Source organism: Loxodonta africana, chromosome 24 (genome assembly GCF_030014295.1).
Source record: "Loxodonta africana isolate mLoxAfr1 chromosome 24, mLoxAfr1.hap2, whole genome shotgun sequence".
NCBI classification, from domain to species: Eukaryota; Metazoa; Chordata; class Mammalia; order Proboscidea; family Elephantidae; genus Loxodonta; species Loxodonta africana.
In genome coordinates this window covers 2,901,877-2,928,747 of record NC_087365.1, presented here as the reverse complement: position 1 = coordinate 2,928,747, position 26,871 = coordinate 2,901,877, and the positions used below count along the sequence as shown (strand labels likewise).

General features: G+C 43.9%; 1 protein-coding gene across 6 annotated transcripts in view; it reads right to left on the bottom strand.

The window, feature by feature from the left end:
• Positions 1 to 24,282, bottom strand: part of NAPB (NSF attachment protein beta) — a 79,489-nt gene extending 55,207 nt beyond the window's left edge. For 3 of the 6 annotated variants that reach the window (XM_064275709.1, XM_064275710.1, XM_064275712.1), the window contains exons 1-2: positions 24,108 to 24,282; positions 625 to 704 (exon numbers count right to left, since the gene is read on the bottom strand). In XM_064275709.1, coding sequence (XP_064131779.1) covers positions 625 to 704; positions 24,108 to 24,205 — 178 coding nt within the window. In that variant the 5' untranslated portion in view covers positions 24,206 to 24,282. The other 3 variants (XM_064275711.1, XM_064275713.1, XM_023549960.2) reach the window with 2 other exon arrangements.
• Between the last annotated feature and the right edge of the window lie 2,589 nt (positions 24,283 to 26,871).

Below are 26,871 nucleotides of genomic sequence, written 5' to 3'. Positions count from 1 at the left end.
TCATTCATTCAACAAACACATTGAGCACCTACTATGTGGCAGGCACCAGTCCAGGCCCTGGAGATACGGCAGAGACAGACCACACACATACCCTGGCCTTCAAAGGTTTACATTTTAATGAGGAATGCCAAATAATAAAAGCACATAAATGAATACAAATAAATTATATATATGTAAACTATGTATTTTATTTATTTTCACTGGACAGTGAGAAGGGCATTGAAGAAGAGTGGTTCCAGGAAAAAGACGGTTACTATGTTTATACAGAGTGGTCAGGAAAGACCTCATGAAGAGGAAGACAGTTTAGGAAGGACCTGAAGAAAAAAAGGGCACCAGCCACACTTCTATTTGGGAGAAGAGTGTGCAGACAGAGGGAATAGCACAAGCAAAGTCTCCGAGGTGAGGGCAGAATGAATGAGGGGAGCATGAGGGAGATGAGGTCACAGACAGGAAGGGGATGGGGAGATCAAAACAGGTAGGTCCCTGAAGGTCAGAAGCACTGATAGCTGTCTATGGGGCCAACACAGTCTTACTCTCCTAAGGGAAAGAACAGTCATTTCCTCCTTTGAAATGACTTTAAAGTTATTTATCTGAAAAGCAAAAAAATAAAAACTCTATACATACCACTCCAATTTTTAGCCATCTTGAACATATTTGCAGCTCTGGTATACATTTCACAAGCCTCTTCTATTCTTGTGTTTCCTCTGAGAAAGATTTTAAAAAGAGATCAAGTTTTATTACAACAAAAATTCACTTCCCTAATCCACCCTCCCTGATATAAACATTTAATGAATATTTACTATGTGCCAGCCAAGCATTAGGGAATCTTAACACCTGTTCACAGGAGAAATTTTTATTATTCCCATTTTTCAGATGACAGGACTGAGACATACACAGGTACACCAACTAGCCCAAGGTCACAGAGCAAGGAAGCCACAGAACTGAGTCACAAACACAGATCCAGCTGACCTCTTAACCAGGGTCCTGTGCTCTTCTCTGGGCATGCAAACTGGAACTTGTATATCATCTGAGAAACTGGCAGTATGTTTTTCAAAGGAGATTAAAATTTGAAGGATAAAGACATTTTTACCTCGTTACTTGTTTATTCAGACTTAAAAATAAAACAAAGCTTGAAACCAGAACTCAATCTTGTAGAGAGAGCGAGAAAGCACCCTACTACGGCTGTGTTATCTGTCGACCCTGATAGGGGACAAGCCCTTTTCCTATGCAGAAGGGGCTTCAGAATCCCCTCACCCCATGTGGAAATACACTTTACGACTTCCTGAAAGGAGGACACTCCACTTCTGCTGGAACATATTCAGTTCTGGGAAGCTCTTGCCAGATAGCTGGTTACATTCTTACTGAGGGATAGCTTCAGCTACTTAGAAATTTCTTCTTCTATAAAACTCAAAACAATTCTCTGTAAGTTCTATCAGAGTTTTCTCACTTTCAACCTTGTTTTACTAAGCTAAGGCCCCTCTATGAAAGATGTTCGTCCACCTTGTCTATCTACATTATAAACATAACAATCAAAGGAGAAACAAGACACAGTAGGTTCTGCAGTACACGTAATGATGAACTCGTAGCAGAGAGGTCAAGGCTGACGCTGGAGATGGCATAGTATGAACACGAGCACACACACGCACACACCCCAGAAAACTACATAAGCTCCAAACTCTGGTACAGGGACATGCAGCTCTGTCAGTCCAAGTCCTAGTGCAGAGTGGAGGCCTGGCTGCGTGGATCAGGCCCAGGTTTGACTCAGACCTTAGGCAGTGCAGAGTGGAGGCCTGCCTGTGTGGATCAGGCCCAGGTTTGACTCAGACCTTAGGCAGTGCAGAGTGGAGGCCTGGCTGCGTGGATCAGGGCCAGGTTTGACTCAGGCCTTAGGCAGTGCAGAGTGGAGGCCTGGCTGCGTGGATCAGGCCCAGGTTTGACTCAGACCTTAGGCAGTGCAAAGTGGAGGCCTGGCTGTGTGGATCAGGCCCAGGTTTGACTCAGGCCTTAGGCAGTGCAGAGTGGAGGCCTGGCTGCATGGATCAGGCCCAGGTTTGACTCAGGCCTTAGGCAGTGCAGAGTGGAGGCCTGGCTGCGTGGATCAGGCCCAGGTTTGACTCAGGCTTTAGGCAGCAGCTACTAAACTGTTTGACCCTGGGCTAGTTCTTCACTTCTTTGGGCCTGGGTTTATAAACTGAGGGTAAATATTATCTATCCCTCTGGGTTATCATGAGGACCAAAAGAAATAATCCATATAGCTGCCACTGCAGGGACTGACCCAGCGTACTCAATCAGAATGGTTATTATAATTAGATCCATGTACTGAAAGCAGAAAAACCTTTGGGAATATATATCATATATCTTATAAGGGACCTTTATCTAGAATACATAAAAAACTCCTACAATTCCATAACAAAACAAATTATAACTCAGTTAAAAAATGGGCAAAGGACCTGAAAAGCTATTTCTCGAAAGATACGCAAATGGCTAATAAGCTGTAAAATTTTAGTAGCAGTGTCAGAACATTTCTAACTTCGGGGGATAATACAAATCAAGATCAGCCCCAAGCTGACTGCTATGAGGTGGAGGTCAGACACACAGCCACTCTCCAACCTTTTTACCAATTCTGACACCAGCTGTCTTGCCCACGCCACTCTCTACTTCTCTAATGGGTTCGATAATTCGTTGCAATGACCACAGAGAACTCACAGGCCAAACTTACAGTGAAGTGGTTTATTAAGGAAGTAATGGTACAACTTGGGATCAGGATCAACAGGCTACAGTTTGGGATCAGGATCAGGAAACATGTAGGCAAAGTCTGGAAGGTTCTCTCAAGGTGGAAAGCACATCCCTCCCTTCTTCAGTGAAGGACAGCTCTCTCAGCTCCTCCCAGCTGTGTAAAAAAAGCAGACCCTTCTCTGCACGTGGGCCTCCTGTCAAGTCCTGAAGACAGTCCTCCCAGGCGGCAGGCTCTTCACTGCTAAGTGACCCAGCTCTTAGGCAGACAGGCTCTTCACTGCTGTGACCCAGCTCACAGGCAGGCAGGCTCTTCACTGCTAAGTGACCCAGCTCACAGGCAGGCAGCCTCTTCACTGCTGTGACCCAGCTCACAGGCAGGCAGCCTCTTCACTGCTAAGTGACCAGCTCTTAGGCAGACAGGCTCTTCACTGCTGTGACCCAGCTCACAGGCAGGCAGCCTCTTCACTGCTGTGACCCAGCTCACAGGCAGGCAGGCTCTTCACTGCTAAGTGACCAGCTCTTAGGCAGACAGGCTCTTCACTGCTGTGACCCAGCTCACAGGCAGGCAGCCTCTTCACTGCTGTGACCCAGCTCACAGGCAGGCAGGCTCTTCACTGCTAAGTGACCCAGCTCACAGGCAGGCAGGCTCTTCACTGCTAACTGACCCAGCTCACAGGCAGGCAGCCTCTTCACTGCTAACTGACCCAGCTCACAGGCAGGCAGCCTCTTCACTGCTAACTGACCCAGCTCACAGGCAGGCAGCCTCTTCACTGCTAACTGACCCAGCTCACAGGCAGGCAGGCTCTTCACTGCTGTGACCCAGCTCACAGGCAGGCAGGCTCTTCACTGCTAAGTGACCCAGCTCTTAGGCAGACAGGCTCTTCACTGCTGTGACCCAGCTCACAGGCAGGCAGCCTCTTCACTGCTGTGACCCAGCTCACAGGCAGGCAGGCTCTTCACTGCTAAGTGACCCAGCTCACAGGCAGGCAGGCTCTTCACTGCTAAGTGACCCAGCTCACAGGCAGGCAGGCTCTTCACTGCTAAGTGACCCAGCTCACAGGCAGGCAGGCTCTTCACTGCTAAGTGACCCAGCTCACAGGCAGGCAGGCTCTTCACTGCTAAGTGACCCAGCTCACAGGCAGGCAGCCTCTTCACTGCTAACTGACCCAGCTCACAGGCAGGCAGCCTCTTCACTGCTAACTGACCCAGCTCACAGGCAGGCAGGCTCTTCACTGCGGTGACCCAGCTCACAGGCAGGCAGCCTCTTCACTGCTAAGTGACCCAGCTCACAGGCAGGCAGCCTCTTCACTGCTAACTGACCCAGCTCACAGGCAGGCAGCCTCTTCACTGCTAAGTGACCCAGCTCACAGGCAGGCAGCCTCTTCACTGCTAACTGACCCAGCTCACAGGCAGGCAGCCTCTTCACTGCTAAGTGACCCAGCTCACAGGCAGGCAGCCTCTTCACTGCTAACTGACCCAGCTCACAGGCAGGCAGCCTCTTCACTGCTAAGTGACCCAGCTCACAGGCAGGCAGCCTCTTCACTGCTAACTGACCCAGCTCATAGGCAGGCAGCTGTTTTGTTCAGCTCTCTTGGCTGCATTCCTAGCAGCAGGTTTCTGCTGTCACCACCGACTGCCACAGGGCCCCTTCCAGGTCTCTCACTGCTTTCAGTGTTAAAGCCCTTGACCTGTGTTATAGCTCTTTTAGGAGGTTCTTCACCTCCTCTCTCTGCTTTTTCTCTCTTCGTGACTCTCTTGCCTGTTCTCCTTTTTGCCTCTTTCTTCTTTCTCTTTCTGTTTGCCAACCAGTTGGCTGCAAATTTAAGCAAACTCTTGGTCAATTTCAAGGCATGACCCTCCTATTAGGGCCACAAACTGACCAGTCACTCCTGCATAGTAGGCTACTGTCACTTCATTTGCATAAGTATATTGACCAATCCCTGCAGGGTGCATAAAATAGACCAATCACAGGGCAGGCTGCAGCCCAGGACCAGCCAAAAAGTATCGAACTATCAAGTTGTTTACAGCTTATCCAAGAAGCAGTCTTTACTTCTATTTCTCTGCTGGGTTCAATAATCCATTGCAATGGCCACACAGAACTCACAGACAATACTTAGAGTTAAGTGGTTTATAAAGGAAGTAACCAGGTACAACTGGGGATCAGGATCAGGAAACAAAAGTAACAAACCCTCTGGGGTAGAAAACTAGGTCGAAGGTTAACTCCTCAGCGCTTAGAGAAATCTATCAAGTCATATTTCCGAAGAACCAAGGCAAAAGGCCACATAAAGGAACCAATTTCACCACAAAGCACATGAAAAGATGCTCAACATCATTAGCCATCAGGAAAATGCAAATCAAAACCACAAGGAGATACCACTTCACACCCCTCTAGGATGTCTAGAATCAAAAAGTTGCTGTTATCGAAAATGTGAAGGCAATGGAACCTTCATACACTGCTGGTAGGAATGCAAATTGGTGAAGCCTCTCTGGAAAAGACTCTGGCAGTTTCTCAACAGGTTACACAAAGTAACCACATGACCCAGCAATTTCACTCCCAGGAACACACCCAAAGAACTAAAAACATATGTGCATTCAAACACTTGCACGCAAATGCTCACAGCAGTATTATCCGTAATTGCCAAAAGGTGGAAACAACTCAAACGGCCAGCAGCTGATGGAGAAATAAAGTGTGGTATTCTGTACAATGGAATATTATTCCACGATAAAAAGGAATGAGGTAGTGACACATGCATGCGCTAACATGGGTGACCCCTGAAAACAGTATGTAAAGTGAAAGAATCTTGTCACAAAAGACCACATATTAGATGATTTCATTTATATAAAAGGTCTAGAATAGGCAAATATATACAGACAAAAAGTAGATTCATGGTTGCCTAACCTTGAGGTATGGGGGAAAATGGGGGGGGGTAGTGTAGTGAATGCTACAGGGGGTTTCTTTCGGTGAAGACGAAAACCATCTAAAATTCGTTGTGATGGTTGCACAGCTCAGTGAATATGCTAAAAATCCCTACATTGTGCACTTTAAATGCATGAACTGTATGGTATGTGAATTATACCTCAATAAAGTTGTTAGCACCAAAAAAAAGAAAAAAAAAAAAAAGCAAACCTTAATGGAGACTGTGCTACATACCAAAAAATGAAGCGTCGGAACAAGAAAAATCTCTCACTCGCACCTTTATCTTACTTTTTTTTTCCATTTCAAATCTATCATTAGGTAACAGGTTTCACCAATGGAAAATTCCAAACATGAAAAAGTTTTTAATCTTAACCATAGTTCCTGGGAGCTAATAAAGACTTGCTACTTTCTTCTATCTTGTTTTTCTAAAATGTACCAGGAGTCTTGAACTTTAATTATAGTGCAATCATTCTTATTAAAGGTTTCCAAATAAAACTAGCTTAATTAAATGCACTTTATCCTGTTATTTTCAGAGAAAAATTCAGCTAAGAATAATGGAGCTTATATATTATGCCAGGTTTTATGCTAGGTATTTTCCACATTATGTCATTTTTATTATTGCAACAACCATGAAAGATAGTATCTCCATTTTAGAGAAGAGAAATCCATATCTGGAGGTAAATAGTTTGCTCAAGATCACCTAGCCAAGGTCAGTGATGGAGCTAATATCTCACTTTAAGTTCAGTGATCTTTATTACACTCTTATTCTCGACCACGCTAATTCAGGAAATATTTATTAGGATCTGTCTTTATGAGTCGGAATCGACTCGACGGCAGTGGGTTTCTACGTGTTAGAGAAAACATGAAGGAAAGAAAGTTCTTTCCCACAAGGAGGTCAGAATGCTGAGAAAAGAATATTAAACTTCAGGGCTAGAGGAGGTCTGAGAAAGAGTCCTAAGCTAGCCAAGGAACACTGGTGGCGCAGCGGTTAAGTGCTTGGTTGCTAACAGAAAGGTTGGCAGTCTGAACTCACCAGCCACTCTGTGGGAAAAAGATGTAGCACTCTGTTTCTGTAAAGATTACAGCCTTGGAAACCCACGGGGCAGTTCTACTCTGTCCTATAGGGTCACTATGAGTCGGAATCAACTGGACAACAACAGGTTTATCTAAGCTATCCAAGCTTCCCCTGCCCGTCCCCCTCCCACCCCCCGCCATGTTTCATTTAGGAAGCCTGGCTGCAAGCCACAACATGTCCCACCAGGAGCCAGAGAACAGCAGAACCATGGCTTGAGCCTGGGTTCCATGTCCTTGTCTATCTTTACTATCCCATCATGTCTATTTTCATTTAGATATGGGGGGGGGGGATCAACGTGGGAAAACTATAGCCCCATTATTTCAAATAGCTCAGATGATATCTACAGACAAGTCACTAATCTTTTAAAAATTGATTTACCCTCAAGTACTCTAAAGTCTTAACCACCCCCATCCTGAACAGTAATTATACTTCAGTGCAACGTAAAATACTGGCAGCTAGAGTACATACCAGGGCTTCAAACTGTTCATTCTGTTCTATTGATAATTTGTATTTCCACCCCAGATATACTAAATCAGAATCAACATTTTAATAAGATCTCCAGGTGGGAGCTCTAAGTGTGACAGAGGTGTTTTTATTTAAAAACATTCTGAATTTTCCTCTTCTTTTCTGGATCCTCAGGTGAGGGGATCTTATTAAAACGTTGATTCTGATTTGGTATACCTGGGGGTGGAAATGCAAATTCTCAGCAGGGGCTCAAAGCGGAATGAACCGGTTCAAAGTCCTGGTACACACTATTCTAAAACTGTGGGTGGGGAGAAGGGAAACATTAAAGTAGAATCTGTGGGGACTAATGGCACACATACTGTGAGATGTACCCAAAGAAATGGTGACAACTGCTGAGGTACAAATAAAGCTGCCTCTAAAATTACAAGATATCAAAACAGAAATACCATAAAAAGTGAAAATAATAGTTCTATGATAATGCAGAAGGACAACTACAGAAACAAAATTCAGCTCTATTATCAGGATATCCAGAAGAGATGTCAAGTCATGTTTAAGGACTGAAAACAGAGACAGTTTTCAGTAGTACCTGGAATACTTAGCTTCATGTGAAACCTGGGGCGAAAAAACCCACCAACTCAAATAGCTCCCTCTTCATTACATTTCCACTTACCTAACAACAGCACCTTACCAACTAGAGAGAAGCTTTAGGGAAGGGGGACCAGCACAGGGCCAGGTACACAGACCTCAAAAACAATGATGCTTAATGCCCGAATGAAAGAAATGATCCACACTGCACTTTAAAGAAAGGTTTTCCCATGTGTCCCTCAAAACAGTAAGCAAAGATAGTAAGTGCTTCTTATGAATTGGATGTTATTGTTTTATTTAGCTGAGAAAGGCCAAGGTCAAAGTTGCAGAATTAGGTTCTCTCTAAAGCCTTAAAGTTTGATTGTGGGCCCACCATAAAACACCACAGGTAAGAGCCACATACTACATCAAAGTCCTTCCTTGAACAAATGGAAGAAACAACACTGACTGCGTTCTACTGCATTTCCTATGTGTGTTTTGTCTCATTTAGATTTTAAGCTCCTTACAGGAATCAAGTCTGTCTCCCGGGTGGCACACAATACATGCTAGAAAGTTGTTTCCAGATGGGTACCAATTCATCCAGATTGCCCAAAGAGGGAAAGAGAGGAACAACTACATCGACAACGTCCTCTGATCAAGGAATCTCTGGATAAGAATCATATGTTTATGATTTATCATTTTCTAAAACTGTTGTCCCACCCCATATCTCTCCCACACACCCAGGTCTGTGAGTCTCAAACTGAGTGCCATGTGCTAGCCCACAGCCTTGTGTTGCTTGCCCAGGACATTATTGTAATTTAGAACTTTAGTATCTTTAAGTGGACATACACATTTGGATTTATGACAGAAAAGGAGAGGAAAATTCAGAATCCTTTTAAGAACACCTCTGCCACACATAGAATTCTTTTGTGATAACGTTACTTACCCTCTACATGCAATTTCCCCACACTTCTGCCAGTTTGTCGCACTTTGGGGGTTTATCTGTTGTTATGACGCTGAAAGCTATGCTACCGGTATTCAAATACCAGCAGGGTCACTCATGGCGGACTGGTTTCGGCTGAGTTTCCAGACTAAGAGACTAGGAAAAAGGACCTGACGGTCTGCTTCTGAAAAGAATTAGCCAGTGAAAACCTTATGAATAGCAGCAGAACACTCATATAGTGCCAGAAGATGAACCCTTCAGGTTGGAACGCACTCAAAATACCACTGGGGAAGAGCTGCCTCCTCAAAGTAGAGTCAAATTTAATAACGTGGATGGAGTCAAGCTTGCAGGACCTTCATCTGCTGACGTGGCACAACTTAAAATGAGAAGAAATAGCTGCAAACACCCATTAATAATCGCAACCTGGAATGTACGAAATATGAATCTAGGAAAATTAGATATCGTCGAAAGTGAAATGGAATGCATAAACATCGATATCCTAGGCATTAGTGAGCTGAAATGGACTGGTATTGGTCATTTTGAATCAGGCAATCATTATGGTCTACTATGCCGGGAAAGAAAACTTGAAGAGGATTAGCGTTGCATTCATTGTCAAAAAGAACATTTGAAGATCTATCCTTAAGTACAACACTGTCAGTGATATAGTAATATCCACACACCTACAAGGAAGACCAGTTAATAAAACTGTTATTCAAATTTACTCACCAACCACTAAGGCCAAAGATGAAGAAACTGAAGATTTTTACCAACTTCTGCAGTCTGAAATTGATCGAATGTGCAAACGGGATGCACTGATAATTGCTGGGGATTGGAATGTAAAAGTAGGAAACAAAGGAGAAGGATCGGTAGTTGGTAAATATGGACTTGTTGACAGAAACAATGCCGGAGATCGTATGATTGAATTTTGTAAGACCAATGACTTCTTCATTGCAAATATCTTTTTTTCACCAACATAAATGGTGACTATACACATGGACCCCACCAGATGGAACACACAGAAATCAAAGTGGCTACATCTGTGGAAAGAGACGATGGAAAAGCTCAATATCATCAGTCAGAACAAGTTCAGGGTTCGACGACTGTGATCAAACCACCAATTACACATATGCAAGTTCAAGTTGAAACTGAAGAAAATCAGAACAAGTCCACAAGAGCCATACCTTGAGTATATCACACCTGAATTTAGAGACCATCTCAAGCAAGAATTGATTTGACACGCTGAATACCAAAGACCAGACAAGTTGTGGAATGACATGAAGGACATCATACATGAAGAAAGCAAGAGAGCATTAAAAAGACAGGAGAGAAAGAAAAGACCTAAATGGATGTCAGAAGAGACTCTGAAGCTTGCTCTTGAATGTCAAGAAGCTAAAGCAAAAGGAAAAAATGACGAAGTGGAAAGAGCTGAACGAATTTCAGAGAGCGGCTGGAGAAGACAAAGTATTATAATGGCATGTGCAAAGACCTGAAGATGGAAAACCAAAAGGGAAGAACATGCTCAGCATTTCTCAAGCTGAAAGAACTGAACAAAAAATTCAAGCCTCGAGTTGCAATACTGAAGGATTCTACGGGGAAAATATTAAAACGATGCAGAAAGCATCAAAAGAAGATGGAATGAATATACAGAGTCACTATACTAAAAAGAATTGGTCGACATTCAACCATTTCAAGAGGTAACATATGACCAGGAACTGATGGTACTGAAAAAGAAGTCCAAGCTGCACTGAAGGCATTAGTGAAAAACAAGGCTCTGGGAATTGACAGAATACCACTTGCGATGTTTCAACATACCAATACAGCGCTGGAAGTGCTCATTCGTCCATGCCAAGAAATGTGGAAAACAGCTACCTGGGCAACCGACTGGAAGAGATCCATATTTATACCTATTCCCAAGAAACACGATCCCACCGAATGTGGAAATTATCAAACAGTATCATTAATAAGATACACAAGCAAAACTTTGCTGAAGATCATTCAAAAGCAGCTGGAATAGTATATCGACAGGGTACCGCCACAAATTCAAGCCAGATTTAAAAGAGGACGCAGAACCAGGATATCATTGCTGATGTCTGACGGATCCTGGGTGACAGCAGAAAATACCAGAAAGATGTTTACCTGTGTTTTATTGACTATGCTAAGGCATTCAACTGTGTGGATCATAACAAATTGTGGATAGCATTTCGAAGAATGGGAATTCTGGAACACTTAATTGTGCTCAAGAGGAATCTGTACATGGATCAAGAGGCAATCATTGGAACATAACAAGGGGATACTGCATGGTTTAAAGTCAGAAAAGGTGTATGTCAGGGTTGTATTTTTCCACCAGACCTATTCCATCTGTATGCTGAGCAAATAATCTGAGAAGCTGGACTAATATGAAGAAGAACGGGGCATCGGGATTAGAGGAAAACTCATTAACAACCTGTGTTATGCAGATGACACAACCTTGCTTGCTGAAAGTGAAGAGGACTTGAAGCACTTACTAATGAAGATCAAAGACCACAGCCTTCAGTATGGACTGCACCTCAACATAAAGGAAACAAAAATCCTCACAACTGGACCAATAAGCAACATCGTAATAAACAGACAAAAGATTGAGGGTGTCAAGGATTTCATTTTACTTGGATCCTCAATCAACACCCACGGAAGCAGCAGTCAAGAAATCTCGAAAGATGCATTGCATTGGGCCAATCTGCTACAAAAGGCCTCTCTGAAGTGCTGAAAGGCAAAGATGTCACCTTGAGGACTAAAGTGTGCCTGACACAAGCCTTGTGTTTTCAATCACCTCATATGCATGTGAAAGCTGGACTATGAATAAGGAAGACAAAGAAGATTTGGCGTTTTTCGACTGTGGTGTTGGTGAAGAATATTGAATATGCAATGGATTGCAAAAAGAATGAACAAATCTTAGAAGTACGACCAGAATGCTCTTTACAAGCAAGGTTAGCAAGGCTGTGTCTCATATACTTTGGACATGTTATTAGGAGGGATCAGTCCCTGGAGAGGGACATCATGCTTGGTAAAGCAGGTCAGTGAAAAAGAGGAAGAACCTCAAGGAGATGGATCGACACAGTGGCTGCAACAATGGGCTCAAGCATGGTAGCAATTGTGGGCATGGCACAGGACCAGGCAGTGTTTCGTTCTGTTGTGGAAAGGGTTGCTATGAGTCAGAACTGACTTCAGGGCACCTAACAACAATATGGAATTTATTTTCATCTGATATTTCTTTTCCGTAATCTCTGCAGATTTCTAAAAACTTGGGGTTTCCCTAGATAAACTTAACTCTTCCAAGAATACTTTATTTCTGGGTGTAATTATATTTACAAATAGTTCAATTTCTTTCATGTCGATGCAGGAAGGAAATCCGAGGCAGGAGAGATACAGAGACCAAACGGGAGACACTGTAGAGAAAGGCAGGTGAGAGATACTGGTCAGAATTCTAATTTGAATTCTTTCACCAAAAGCCTACAGGCACTAGATTGAGGCAGCATTTATAAGTTCCTGTGTTTTTTCACAAAACGGCAATACAGAAGTACAAGGTGCAGTGAAAAGGATGTGGGCTTTGGAGTCAGACTACCTACGAATTAGCTGTGTGTTACCTACCAGTGGAAACCCTGGTGGCGTAGCAGTTAAGTGCTACAGCTGCTAACCAAGAGGTCGGCAGTTCGAATCCTCCAGGTGCTCCTTGGAAACTCTATCGGGCAGTTCTACTCTGTCCTTTAGGGTCGCTATGAGTCGGAATCGACTCGACGGCACTGGGTTAGAACAGCAGGACTCTCTCGCTGAGCCTCATTTCCTCATCTTGGAAGATAAAATCACACCAAAACTAGCCAGCATTATACAGAGCAAATACCGTCCCAGCACTCCAACTTAGACTCTTCGATAAGAGAAGTTTGTCAATCAATTCGGCAATGATTCAATTTTCTGATAACTTCTCACTTTAGTTCTGTTTATTTAAAAAAAAAAAAAATATATATATATATATATCCTCAGAAACAGAAAACCACATGAGACATTTTTTAAGGATCGTCTGACCAAAGTATCTGTGCTTAAACTTAATTTCCATAAATGAAGTTTATGAGAAGTACATCAAGGAAAGCTGAGTGATCTTTATTTTGGTAGTTATGTCCCAATGCCTCAACTTGATATGGAGAATAGCCTTTCTAATACAGGGGAAATATGTATGGGCTAGACCCATTAATAAAACAACACAAAGATACTAAAATACATAAGAAAGCCAAGAATAGTAATTATTGAATAATCTCAGAAATGACCTTTATACACAACACGACTTGCCAAGAATAGTTTTTAAATTGAATTTCAATCTTGACAAAAATTCCATTTTTAAGCTAAACTGAAATCTTTATAAAATATCTACGACACAGCCAATTAATATAATTGATGTCAGTAAGTTGTATACTTGTAAAAAGTTGAACTGGCAGAGTTATGTGACAGACGTATTTACAAAAATGACAACAACAAAGACCAGCTGCTGAGGCTGCTCATGTACATCAAAACACCTCATGGGATTTGGCTCCTTAGTTTGAAGGTTTAGGGTCATGGTTTCATGCGACATTCCAGTTAATTGGCCTGATGTCGTGTTTAGTGCTTCTGTCCTACCACCTAGTTACACTGCGTTGTGCCTTGGGTCTTAAAAGCTCGTTAAGCCCCCATCCGAGGTTAAGAGACCATCCAATTGGTCTCTCTTTGCCTGGAGCAAAGGAGGAAGAAGGAAAGTCAGGAATGGGCGGAGGAAATGGAATGTGTTGCTAATTGCCTCCGTGAAAACTGAATCCTTTGCGCCACGAGGACAGAACTGGATGGTGCCCAGCTACCATTACCAAACATTCTGGTCAAAATGTCTATAGAAGAATCCAGATCAAAAGGAGGAAAATGCAGAACAGAATTTAAAATTCGCATGGAACTCAGACTTTCTGGAGCCATGGAGGCTGGATGAACCCCTGGAACTATTGCCCTGAAATAATATTTAAAGCTTAAACGAGAACTACCTCCCTAAGTCTTCTTAAAGCAAAATAGTTTAGCTTGAACTAGTAAAGAATGTCCGTCTTGAGAACTGTGCTCTTTTAAGAACTGCCTATATGAGATCAAACTGACAACAGCAACGGGAAAGATTAGAGAGGGAACTCAGGGGGCAGTGTATTTATGCTAATGGTGAACAATTTTGAAAAGGGTGAGAATGGCTGCAGAACTTGAAAAATGTGACCAATATCACTGAATTGTACCTGTAGCAATTGTTGAATTGGTATATGTTCTGCTGTGTATATTCTCAACAAATTCAAATAAATTAAAAAAAAAAAAACACTGATGAGACTTCTGGTTCCTATAGGATAATGAAGGCTGTCTAAATACTAATTCTCCACACATCCTCCCAAAACCATACAGATAAACAAGGAACAAATATCACCACTCATAATCTGTGCCTACAGCAAAAGTAGAAGACAGGATACAACAAACTTCAATTTAAATATAATTGGGAAAATAAAAATCCAAAACTAGCTGAGTCAGCAACAGAGCTCATGCTGGAATGGATCAGGGGGTACAGAGCAGACAAAAGATGAGAGTGCAGCCCGGTCCAAGCAATGGCAGGTAAAAGACAATAACACCATAGCAATAAAAAGTTCCACTCTGAGTGAGGAAATGCTGAGAATAGATCTAAAAGACCTGGGTTTCCAATGCTGTAAATCTTACAGAAGCAGACTGCCACATTTTTCTCCCACTGAGCAGCTGGTGGGTTCATACTGCTGACCTTTCAGTTCACAGCCAAGTACTTTAACCACTGTGCCACCAGGGCTCCTGTTACCAGAGTAGGTGGATCCTAAACCTAATCACTTCTGAGTCACAAGAGCAGAACAGACAGAAAGACACACACGGGGGACGACAGACACTACAGAACGCCAAGGAACTTACAGGGCTACCAACAAGAAAAGATGTCCCCCTGAGCCACACCCTGAACTGGACTTCCAGCCTCCTGAACTGTGGTATTTCTGTTACAGCAGCACTAGGTACCTAAGACAAGCACTTTTAAACAAGTAAGAAGAGCTTCAGGGATACTATACGAACTTCCAACTAAAAGATGACTAGAGAACATCGGAAAAAAGACTGGTGGTGGTACTGAATATGCTTTATTATAGATTTAAGATGAAAAAAGAGAGGACAAAGGTGGAAGAACAATATAGAAATATCGTATGTTCTGACAAAGTAGAAATAACTAAAAGAAACTCAAAGAACAATGGAGAAAAGGGGAGGGAGGGAGTAAAATATGCCCACAGACTAGGTATATAATAAGGGTTTTTCAAAGCAAACGAAATAATAGATGTTGAGGAAAGGAAAGGAGTCCCTGGGTGATGCAAATGGTTAAGTGCTCAGCTACTAACTGAAAGGCTGGTGGTTCAACTCCACCCAGAGATGCCTTTGGAGAAGGGTTTGGCGATCTATTTCTTAAAGACCACAGCCATTGAAAACTCTGTGGTGCACAGTTCTACCCTGAACCAAACGGGGTTACCACAAGTCAGAATCAACTCAATAGTAACTGGTCTGGTTTTGGTTCTAAGTAAGGAAAAGAAGGTAAGAGTATTAAAAAAGATATATATAAAAGTAACCCAAAGAACAAAAACAAACCTTCATATGAAAAAAACATGGCAAATAAAACAACACACAGTAAATATAAAGTAACACAACAGAGTTAAAAACCAGTAATATCAGTAACAGTAAAAGGGTTACAAAAGATTTTCAGATTTGCTCACAAAACAAAACCCAGCTCTATGCTCAATACGAAAAGCACAACTGAAATAAAGCTATTCAGAAAGACTTAGAGATGGTCAAAGGTACGCTGTTGTCAGGTGCCATCGAGGTGGTTCCGACTCACAGTGACCCTGTGTACAACAGAATGAAACACTGCCAGGTCCTGTGCCATCCTCACAATTACTGCTATGCTTGAGCCCACTGCTACAGCCTTCCAACCTGAGGCGCTCATCTTCCAGCACTGTATCATACAGTACTCTACTGCTACTCACGCATGAGGTTTTTACTGGCTAAATCTTTTCAGAAGTGGACCGCCAAATCCTTCTTCCTAGTCTCTCTTAGTCTGGAAGCTCAGCTGAAACCTGTCCTCCATGGGTGACCCTGCTGGTATTTGAATACTGGCGGCATAGCTTCCAGCGTCACAGCAACACGCAAGCCCCTAGAGTACAACAACCAAGAGACGCGTGGGGGAGTCAAAGGTATACCAAATATAATCAACCAGCTTTTGTTAGATCTGTTGCAATAATAGATAGCCCCAAAATCTCCCAAAGGTTTCTCTCTGGCTCATTTTACCTTAATTACAGGTTGGTTGTGGCTCTGCTAGTTCTTCTCCATGTGTCTTCCTTCTTTATTCTTGAAACGCAGCCCCTATCTGCAAGTATACTTCTTATGGCAGAGAGGAAAACAACTGGCAGAAGCATGGAATGACCCCTGCAGCATTTGCTCAGATACAGCATGCATCAAGTTCACTCATACTCCATCAGCCAGAGCTAGTCACAAGGCCAACAGGTGGGGAGGGGCAGCACACTCTTCCCAGAGCTGGGCAGCCGAAGTCATACGGCAACTCCTCTTGTATAATACAGTCCTAATGCATGCAAATGCAAGCAATAAGAAAGCAGGAATTACTATTCTGATATCAGACAAGGTGCAATTTAGGTTCAAAAGCATTAAATGAGATAAAGAAGCTCATTTCATAACGCTAAAGACGCAATTCATAACTGTATTCGTTGTGAATATCTATGTACCGAAACACAGCAGCATTTATAAAGCAGAAACTATGAGAGATGCAAGAGAAGAAAAACAGAAATAACACTAATAACAGGAGACATTGGCACATCCCTTTCAGTCCAAAGCAGGTTAAACAGACATAAAAAACCTAGACAACATAATCAAAAGCAGATCTTGTTGTGTGCCATCGAGTCAATTCTGACTCACAGGGATCCCAGAGGACAGAGTAGAACTCTCCCATATGCTTTCCAAAGCTGTAATCTTTTTTTTTTTTTTAAATTGTACTGTGGATGAAGGATTACAGAACAAACTAGTTTCCCATTTAAGGCCCCAGATGCTACTCACCAAACAGAGTGTAGAACATTTTCTTCATAAACTCTGTTACGCCAGTTGAGCTAGATCTTCCCCGAGACCACGGTCCCCACAGGTAAGGCTGCCATCTTTACAGAAGCAGACACCACATCTTTCCCCACAGAGAACTGGTGGGTTCGAAATGTCAACCTTTTACTTAGCAGCTGAGAGCTTAACCACTTTACCACCAGAGCTCCTACAAGATCTTGGGGATCTCAATCAAATCACATACGCTGATAACAGAAAATACATCATCTGAGTAGCATCTGGGGTCTTAAGAGCCTGTAAGCAGCCATCTAAGATACCCCACTGGTCTCACCCCCCTCGGGAGCAAGAAAGAATGAAGAAAACTAAAGACACAAGGGAAAGATTAGTCCAAAGGACTAATAGACCACATCTACTACGGCCTCCACCAGACTGATTCAGTACAACTAGATGGTATCCAGCTACCACCACTGACTGCTCTGACAGGGATCACAATAGAGGGTCCCAGACAGAGTTGGAGAAAAATGTAGAACAAAATTCTAACTCACAAAAAAAGACCAGACTTACTGGCCTGACAAAGACTGGAGAAACCCCAAGACTGTGGCCCCTGGACACCCTTTTGGCTCAGTAATGAAGTTACTCCTGAAGTTTACCCTTCAGCCAAAGACTATACAGGCCCATAAAACAAAATGAGACTAAAGGGGCACAGCAGCCCAGGGGCAAGGACCAGCAGGCAGGAAGGGACAGGTAAACTGGTAATAGGGAACCCAAGGTCGAGACAGGAGAGTGCTAACATGTCATGGGGCTGTTAATGTCATAAAACAATATGTGTACTAACCATTTCATGAGAAGGCAGTTCGTTCTGTAAACCTTCATCTAAATTATAACAAAAAAAGAAAGAAAACACACCGCCTCCCCAAGTGTTCATGGATCACTTATGAATGCCCACCATACATTAGGTGGCAAAAAAAAGCCTCAATAAGCTCTGATCAAAATGAAATAAAACTGGAAAACGATAATGACATATAAAAAAGGCCCTTCAACCTGGAACAAAATACTTAAACAACTTTAGGGTCAGAGGAGAAACAATGCCATTTAAGCTACGCAAAATTCCTCATCATTTTTTAGCACAATCAATTGATATCGTCTGTTGTAGACTGAATTGTGTTCCCCCAAAACATATTAAGTTCTAACCCCTGTACCTGGGAATGAGAGCCTGATTGGAAACAGAGTTTTCTTTTGGTATGTTAGTGAGTCCATACCAGAGAAGGGTGGGTCCTAAACCTAATCCCTTCTGAGGTACCTTATATAGGGGAGTGTAGACACAGAGACAGGTACCTGGGGTAGGGGAGTATAGACACAGAGACAGGTACCTGGGGTAGGGGAGTATAGACACAGAGACAGGTACCTGGGGTAGGGGAGTATAGACACAGAGACGGGTACCTGGGGTAGGGGAGTATAGACACAAAGATGGGTACCTGGGGAGAGGCCATGTGAGGACAGAGGCAAGTATGTCTGTAAGCAGCAAACGAATGCCAAGAATTGCCAGCAGTCAAAAGAAACTAGGAGAGAGGCTCACAGGAGGAATCGACAGGGCTGGGACATGGCTGGGCCTTCTGGTGTCCAAAACTGTTAGAAAATAAACTTCTGTTCTTTAAAGCCACCTACTTTGTGTTATTTTGTTATGGCAGCCTTAGGAGACTAAGACGCTGTCTAAAATTAACAAATCAGGAAGGGGAAGTATTCTAAAGTTATTCAGAATTATGAATGTAACCATCAGAAGAACTCAAAAGAAACAATAAAAAATGCTTACTTCTGGGGAGTGATATTTAGGAGAGGGAAGACTCAGGGAGAATTTTACTTTTCATTTGAAACCCCTCTGCACTCCTTGCATTTTTCTACCATGTGCAGCTGTGTTTTATAATAAACAAATATTTAAGTAAGGCACAGAAGAAAGTAACATGAATACTCCTTCACTTTGTACATTTTTGTTCTTGAAAATTAGACCCCCTCCCCCCCCAAAAAATCAGCATTTGTATACATTCATTTCTTCTCCACCAAGCGCCATGTGCTGGGTGAGGTGCTGGGCAATAAAACAATAGACTCCCAAGGAGCTTACATTCTAAAGCTACAGGCCACCACTGGGTTCTCTCTCCCTCTTCAAAGCAAGTCTGCACCTCACAGGGCTCACAAGAATGAGAGGATACACTGTGAAAACTGTAAAATTCTGAACAGAAAATGGCCAGTCTGGTAATAGTTTATCATTTGATATCCAAACTGTAACTTGACACTAAAATTACCAAACAAAATGTTTATAATTAACAGTAATATAGCTCTGTGTAGCCTAATAAGTGTTCTGACACCTCATGCAATCTTTACAACAATCCTAAAAAGTAGACTCTGTCCCTCTGTCCATTTGAAAGCTAAAACAAAAAAGGAAGCTCCAGGTAGGATTTACTCGGCCAGGTTCACCACACTAGTAAATGAGAGAGCTAAGCCCATATTTCACCTTGCCATGTATAAGAATACATTTTTCTTATATAACACATGTTATATACATACACACATATATATATATATAAACAATATGTAGTCCCGGTGGCACAGTGGTTAAGCATTCGTCTGCTGACCAAAAGGCTGGCAGTTAAATCCACCAGGGGCTCCTTGGAAACCCCAGGGGGCAGTTTTACTCTGTCCTATACTGTCGCTATGAGTCAAAATCAACTCAACGGCAATTTTTTTTTTTTTAAATAAACAATATATACTTTTTCTTATATAATTATATAGAAAATACATATATTTCTTATACTATACCACCTGTCTCTGTAAGTAAATCTGAGCTTAATGATTGTTTTTTTTTAACCCAATCTGCATTTGAAAATCAACTGTAACTAGGGAAGACTGAAATGCTTTACACTATCACATGGCCATACCATATTTTGGCAAAATTTTAAAACTTAAATCTTTGTCAAAACAAAGCTGAGTGAAAAATATGGATAAGCCTACCATGGTTATGGAATACAGTTACACGTCATTTAATGTCCACGATATGTTCTGTGATATGGGATACAGTTACATGTCACTTAATGTCCACGATATGTTCTGTGATACGGAATACAGTTACACGTCACTTAACGTCCATGATATGTTCTGTGATATGGAATACAGTTACACGTCACTTAACGTCCACGATATGTTCTGTGAAATAGGGCATTATGTTATGTGGATGTTGTGTGAGTGCATACTACGTATATACCGGCAGTCTCCAGGTTACAAATGTCTGACTTATGTACAATCTGTAGTTATGAACCAACCTTCGTAAAGCCTATTAAAAATTCAGTGTAATTTTTAATGGTTCATAATCACAAGCGGGCACTACTTTTAGACACACATCAAAGCTATATGGGATACTGTAGTGTACGTGTACTGAATAAACAGTCAAGATACTGTGCACAGTATTGTATTTAAGCTAGTGTATCTGGATGTTGCATCTACTATGTCTGGTAACACCCACTAAGTCCCGTTCTCCCATAAGGATTTCTGACTTCTATTATAGCCTTAAGGGACCACTGATGAACGTGCAGTTGGACTTTGCCCAAACAGACATCATACAGCACAGGGCTGTATTCCCAATTGTCACAAATGGCTAATAAATTACCGATTCAAGGTTATTTCAAGATAACCCTATAGTGCCTTTCATTAGATTTACATTGACACTGTCAGATTTATGGCTCTTTTGTAGCTTTAATATTGGGAAACATTCCAAAGCAAAGGCAGATAGCAATTCTTTGAAGTGCACTGCGTAGGTTATCTGCAACCTGTGGTTTGCTGGCAACAACATGGAGATTCAAAGCTCTCATACTGTCTGACCCAGCTCATTTTAAGATCACACCAGCAACTCATGAAGATTCTAAACCAGAACTGGAAATTAACTGAAATTCTATAGCTCATTCATGGCAACAACCTAAATGACATTACTCCTTAGGTATACCCTTACGTAGTATACTTTTACCCTTCAGAAAGAGTTAAGCTTTACTTTAATTCCACAGCTACAAGAACACATCACTATTTAACCAGCAAACACAAAAATAGAATACCACTAACAGCGCAATGTTTGCATCCTTCTTTAGCAATTTTCCTGCAGGTGGGTTGCAGGGAAGGAATACTGACACCCTGCATATCAAGCAGACAGGGCATGGGACTTATGCTTTACATGCGGCAGAAATATTTGACTGACTCTTTGTCATGAATACACAACGCGTACTTTCATCTAATTTCACTGAAATCAACAACAACAGAACTATGGAACAGTACTGATGAGACGGGATTACAACAAAAGTGGCGTGGGTGGTGGATAAATGAAGCAGGAGATGAACTCATAATAGGCTTTAGCTTGCAATTAGGGTATTAGAAGGAGTCTGTGATGAGAAATATCTGCAATATGCTGAGTACCTTTTAATGGCCGCCACATCCTTAAAACAGTATCGCTGTCTCCTTTGACGCACTAGCTGATCAGCTCTTAAATATGTGGGCTTGGATGACACGCAATGCATTCAATGTCTGTATTTTAAAAGCCAATCAATTCAGGAGTCTGACATGGAAATGGACTACAGGGTGATTTGAAAAAGGATAACATGTTGACCATTAATAAGAAAAATGGGAAGTTCTATAGTTAAGAAAGGGGGGAGGTGGAGTAACACATACTAATGCCTAGAATGGTGATGACAGGTGCAAGCGATGCTAGATGTAACTTAGGATTCTAAACATCTAACACTGATATAAAATTTTAGACGTCCCATTGTATCTGACAGTGAAGCTAGGACTGGTTTTTGGCTTCAAATAAGTTTACTAGTAAAACTCACAGAACTCGAGTACTCTTCCTTCCCCAAGAGTTCCTGGGCCCAAGTAGTACTAGAAATAACACAGTCCTCATTGTTTACATAATTATTTATTGTACTTTAACACTTATGCTTACAAACTGCTTTCAGATATTTTATTTCATTAAAAGACCAATTACCCAGTCCAAAAGGTCTTTGGCTGTGAAATCCTGCAAAAAACTATCTGTCTGGCACTGTTTCCTAGATAAATAATTGTGACTGGTGATGTTGATGATAATATTTTCATAATCCTCATCCCCAACAGCTATGGCTCTAAATGTTCTACACACATTACCTCAAAGAATCCTCAGAAACTGTGAGATGTTAATATTACTATTCCCAATTTATAAAAGAGACTGTGGGAAAGAGAGGCTCAGTAACTTGCTCTGGGACACAAAGGTAGGTTAAACCTATGATGCACGAACTCTGGAGCAAACTTATTGTGAACAGTGGAGATGAAAGTCTTCTTGTAAAGCCTCACTGTCAACAGGTGACCAACAGTCAATGAAGAAAAGAGATGTTTCTTTAAAAGGAAAAGGCTTTTCAAAAATCCTTTTAGTCAGTATTACTGGCTCAGGACCTAGCCTTGTTTCACAACACCATACCTCTTTACAAAAAGGAGTGCTGGCCTGAGACAACCATCAGGTATGTCCTTTCTCCACCAATTACAGATTCTTTCCCAGGGAAGCACACTCCGAATTGAGATACATTGTAAACATTAAGATCACCTCCTGGTATGAGGTGCTGTGATGTTAAAATTCATCTGAATAAACTCTAAATGTTTTGTGAATCAGAGAAAGCTACTGTTTGGCAACGTTCAATATGTTTTGTCCTAACATTTAAAGGAGAAACAAAATTTATAATTTGCCATTATATTTTTGAACTACACATCACATGAGACATTTAGAAACCAGCTGGAATAAATGCCCTGTAACTGAGAGGCTCTTGTGGACAGGGACCCTCATCTTTGTGCACCTTTGCATTTGCACTACCGTGTGCTTCATGAAACTAAGCATTTCCTGGAGGTGTATTCCAGTAATACAGTAAGGTATTAGACTTTAGAGTCAAAAGAATTAAAGTGGCAAAACAAGGGCCCAATACGTATATTTTCTGAACTAAGATTACAACCTGAATTGTAGAGAAATAAAATTGTGCCCGGTAATTCAGTAATTAAATATGTACCACTGGTTCTTCTCAGGAATAAAAATCTGCTCTTCGTGTCAGTATTTTCACTTTCAAGAAGAAAAAAGCAAAACACTTAATTTCCGCCTCTCTCACCCTAAACAGCTGAATCATTCACATAACTAACAGCCGGACTTCTACAAAGAGCTGTCATTGCCGACTGTTAGCTGAGAGGTGCCGAATTTAAACCTTCCCTAGGGCACCATGGAAGAATTAGGGGAAATTAACACGATCCCCAAACTTATACACAGGCTGCGTTATCGTTGACCAAGCAGGAGGCCCTGTCTGAGAAAACGCCTTGGTCTGTTGCACAACTGCAGGTTCCGCGTCTACCCCGCGCCTGGCCGGGCTAGAGGTGAGCGGCCCCAACCTCCGGGCGCGGGCCTCCGGGGGTAGTCGGCTCCAGCTCCCCGCAGCTCACCGAGGCACCTCAACGTGGGGCTCACGCCCGACCCGGAGGGACGTGGGGGACGCTAGGGGGGCTCTAGAAGGCGCGGGGTATCTTAGGGCCCATGAGGAGCTCTGGAGGTTCCCGGGGGCCCTCAGGGAGGTCTGGGGGCCCTCAAGGAGATCTGGGGGGCCTGGGGGGATCTGGGGGTCCTCAGGGAGGTCTGGGGGCCCTCAGGGAGATCCGGGGGTCCTCAGGGAGGTCTGGGGGCCCTCAGGGAGGTCTGCGGGGCCTAGGGGGATCTGGGGGCCCTCAAAGAGATCTGGGGGTCCTCAGGGAGATCTGGGGGCCCTCAAGGAGATCTGGGGGGCCTGGGGGACCTGGGGGTCCTCAGGGAGGTCTGGGGGCTCTCAGGGAGATCCGGGGGTTCTCAGGGAGGTCTGGGGGCCCTCAAGGAGATCCGGGGGTCCTCGGGGAGGTCTGGGGGGCCTGGGGGGATCTGGGGGCCCTCAGAGAGATCTGGGAGTCCTCAGGGAGGTCTGGGGATTCTCAGGGAGGTCTGGGGGCCCTCAGGGAGATCCGGGGGTCCTCAGGGAGGTCTGGGGGGCCTGGGGGCCCTCAGGGAGGTCTGGGGGGCCGGGGGGCCCTCAGGGAGGTCTGCGGGGCCTGGGGGCGATCTGGCGGTCCTCAGGGAGATCTGGGTGTCCTCAGGGAGGTCTGGGGGGGCCTCAGGGAGGTCTGGGGGCCTGAGGATCGGGGGGGCCCCGGGAAAGCCGCAGGGCGAGGGCGTCGGGACGGAGACGCCCTCAGGGCGAGCGCGGACCGGAGCTCACCCAAACAGCCCTCGCAGGAAGGAGTGGGAGGCTTTGACTCGCTTCTCGGCCTCCGCCATCAGCTGCACGGCTTCACGCTCCTTCCCTGCGTTGTCCATGTCGCCGCCACAGCCTCTGCCACCTCAGCCGGCCAGCGATGCGTCCACAGCTCCTGCCTACACCTCCCTCCCCGGCAGCCCCCGGGCGCAGGCGCCGCGCGCACGTCCTGTCGGGAGTTGTAGTCCGCGGGCCCGCCTCCGCCGCGCAGGGGCGCGGGGCGTGCACTACACTTCCCGTGCGGCCGCAGGACGGGGGGCGTGGCCCCGGCTTCGGCGCGGGGCCGCGACGCTCTGGAGGGATCCTAAGCCAAAGGGATCTTTAGGCTTTGAGTGTGTGGAAGATGGGAGACGGCTGCCTGAGAAACGCAGCACCGTGGTGGCTCGGGAATTCCTGCTGACTACGCCTGACGAGTGGCGACGAGATGGTTGAAGGCACGGGGATAACAGACTGGAAGTCTCAACACAGACGCAAGTTCCCCGGGGCAGCCGCTGCAAGCGATTGCATCGCCCTGTGATCCCACCGCGCGCGCGCCAGAGTCCAAGGCGGGCAGAAGGAGCCGCTTTTATCTCCCAGGGCTGGAGGTTCGGAACGTATGATCGTCCCCAGAACAAGTGCGGAGTTATTTTTACGTTCCCAAACTGCAGCCCTCTGTCGTCCCCCTTCCTGGGTTATAAATGAGCTGGCATTTAATATGCACAATCCACTCTCTGTATTGACCGAATTCCATGCTCTCTTATCCTTTACATAATGCTGGCTTGAGGGGAGTGAGGGTAGGTCTTCTGGGACAAAATTCCTGCGTGCCAGGAGGACTTTAATCTCCTGGAAGTATCCATAGATAGATGGAATCGTGTGCCAGACTTGCAGGCCTCTTCCAGCGATAGTTATTTTTTAATGCAATGTCTAGACGGATTACACTTGGCAATGCCAAAGTCGAGATGGTGGAGCAAGTATGAGTATCGCTGCCAAGTGAGAATTTGTGAAAATTTCAAACTAATAAATAAGGTTGTGGACATTAGCATGCAAAATTTAAGAAAATGAAGCCTGTCTTTAGAGGGAAAGGCAAGAGAGGCCAAACTCCTACAAAGAAAGATATCTAAAGCATATATCACAGAGTTCATTCATTTCAGGACACTACAAAGAGGAGGAAGTCTTGCATATCCGTACAGAGCTTATTTACTGTCCTTACATGCATTGTTCTAACTTGGACAAGCTTATTTCACAGTGCATACTTTTGGAGCCATATGGGGGAAGGAGTCAGGAAACTGGAGGTGGCAGTAAATGTAGGAGTGAAGAGAGAAAAACTGTAAATTAAGAGTGGCAGCAGTATGTTTTGAAATTTTGGGTTGTTCCTGGGCATTTCCCTTACTCTTTTCTTTCTCAGGAAACGCTGGTGGCGCAGTGGTTAAGAGCTTGGCTGCTAACCAAAAGATGGGCAGTTTGAATCTACCAGCTGCTCCTTGGAAACCATATGGGGCAGTTCTACTCTGTTCTATAGGGTTGCTATGAGTTGGAATCTACTCAATGGCAATGGGTTTGGGTTTTTTTTTTTTCTTTCTCACAGGAAACCTAAGGACACTGTCATCCTCCCTCTAGTCCACACCCAGGTGGAGGAGAAACTCCAAAGAATTATTTGCTGTGTACAGCAAGTCTTTTCTCCTCCTATAAGGCTAGGTGAAAGCAAGGTTGGGGGGGAGAGATGAATCTCACAGAATAAGGACAGGCTAGAGGGACAGATGTGGAATCCTCAGAGAAGGAGAGAAAATGAGAGCCACCCATGGTGTGGGCCAAAGAGGGGGCAGAAGTGCCTCGGGGTAGGAGCTATCCCGGAGTAGATCCAAGGTCCTTGGCCTAGACCTGTGCTGCACAGTATGGTGGCTGCTTACACATTCGGTTGTTTTCATTTAAATTAAATAATATTAATATTTAAATGAAACATAAAATTCCATTCCTCAGTTGCCTGGTAACTTTTCAAGTGTTGTACTGGAGTGCACAGATATAGAACATTCCCCCCACTGCTGATCATCTGCACGTGTCCATAGAATGAGGCACATTGTGGGGACAGTGTTGTGTGGAGTCTAGCGATGAGGGAGAGAGCCTGGGGCATGAATGCAGGGCATCTCCAGGATTGCCGGGGCTGGTGTCCTGACTGGTCTGGCAAGTGCCCAGTTCACTGGGAGGTGTCCACCATGGAGCTCAGTGCAGCTGCAGCTACCACTTAGTGAGTTCACTTAGTGCCATCTGGAGCCCTGGTGGCACAGCGGTTAAGAACTTGGCTGCTAAACAACAGGTTGGCAGTTCGAATCTGCCAGCAGCTCCTTGGAAACCCCATGGGGCAGTTCTACTCTGTCCTGTTGGGTCGCTGAGTCAGGGTTGGTTGTTGGTTTAGTGCCATCTGGTACCCCTCTCTCTGCTTCCATAGTCAGTGTGATTAGCACTTAATATTTCCGTGCTTACTGGTCCTAGTTGACAGCACTGTGCAGTTCTCCCTGAGGGTTTTCTTTGGCCTTCTAGCCTGCTCTTCTTGTATGTAGGAGTGGGGTGTTTAGTTAACTTCATTAACAGCGAAATCAGTACCTCCTTGCCCCCTAGGAGCAGCCCTCAATCAATGGCTGTTGGGAAGTTGGCAGATGTCTTAGTCTGGATTCTCTAGAGGATCAAAACCAGTGAAGCATATATAGATATTGTCATGGATTGGATTATGTCCCCCCAAAATGTGTGTCAACTT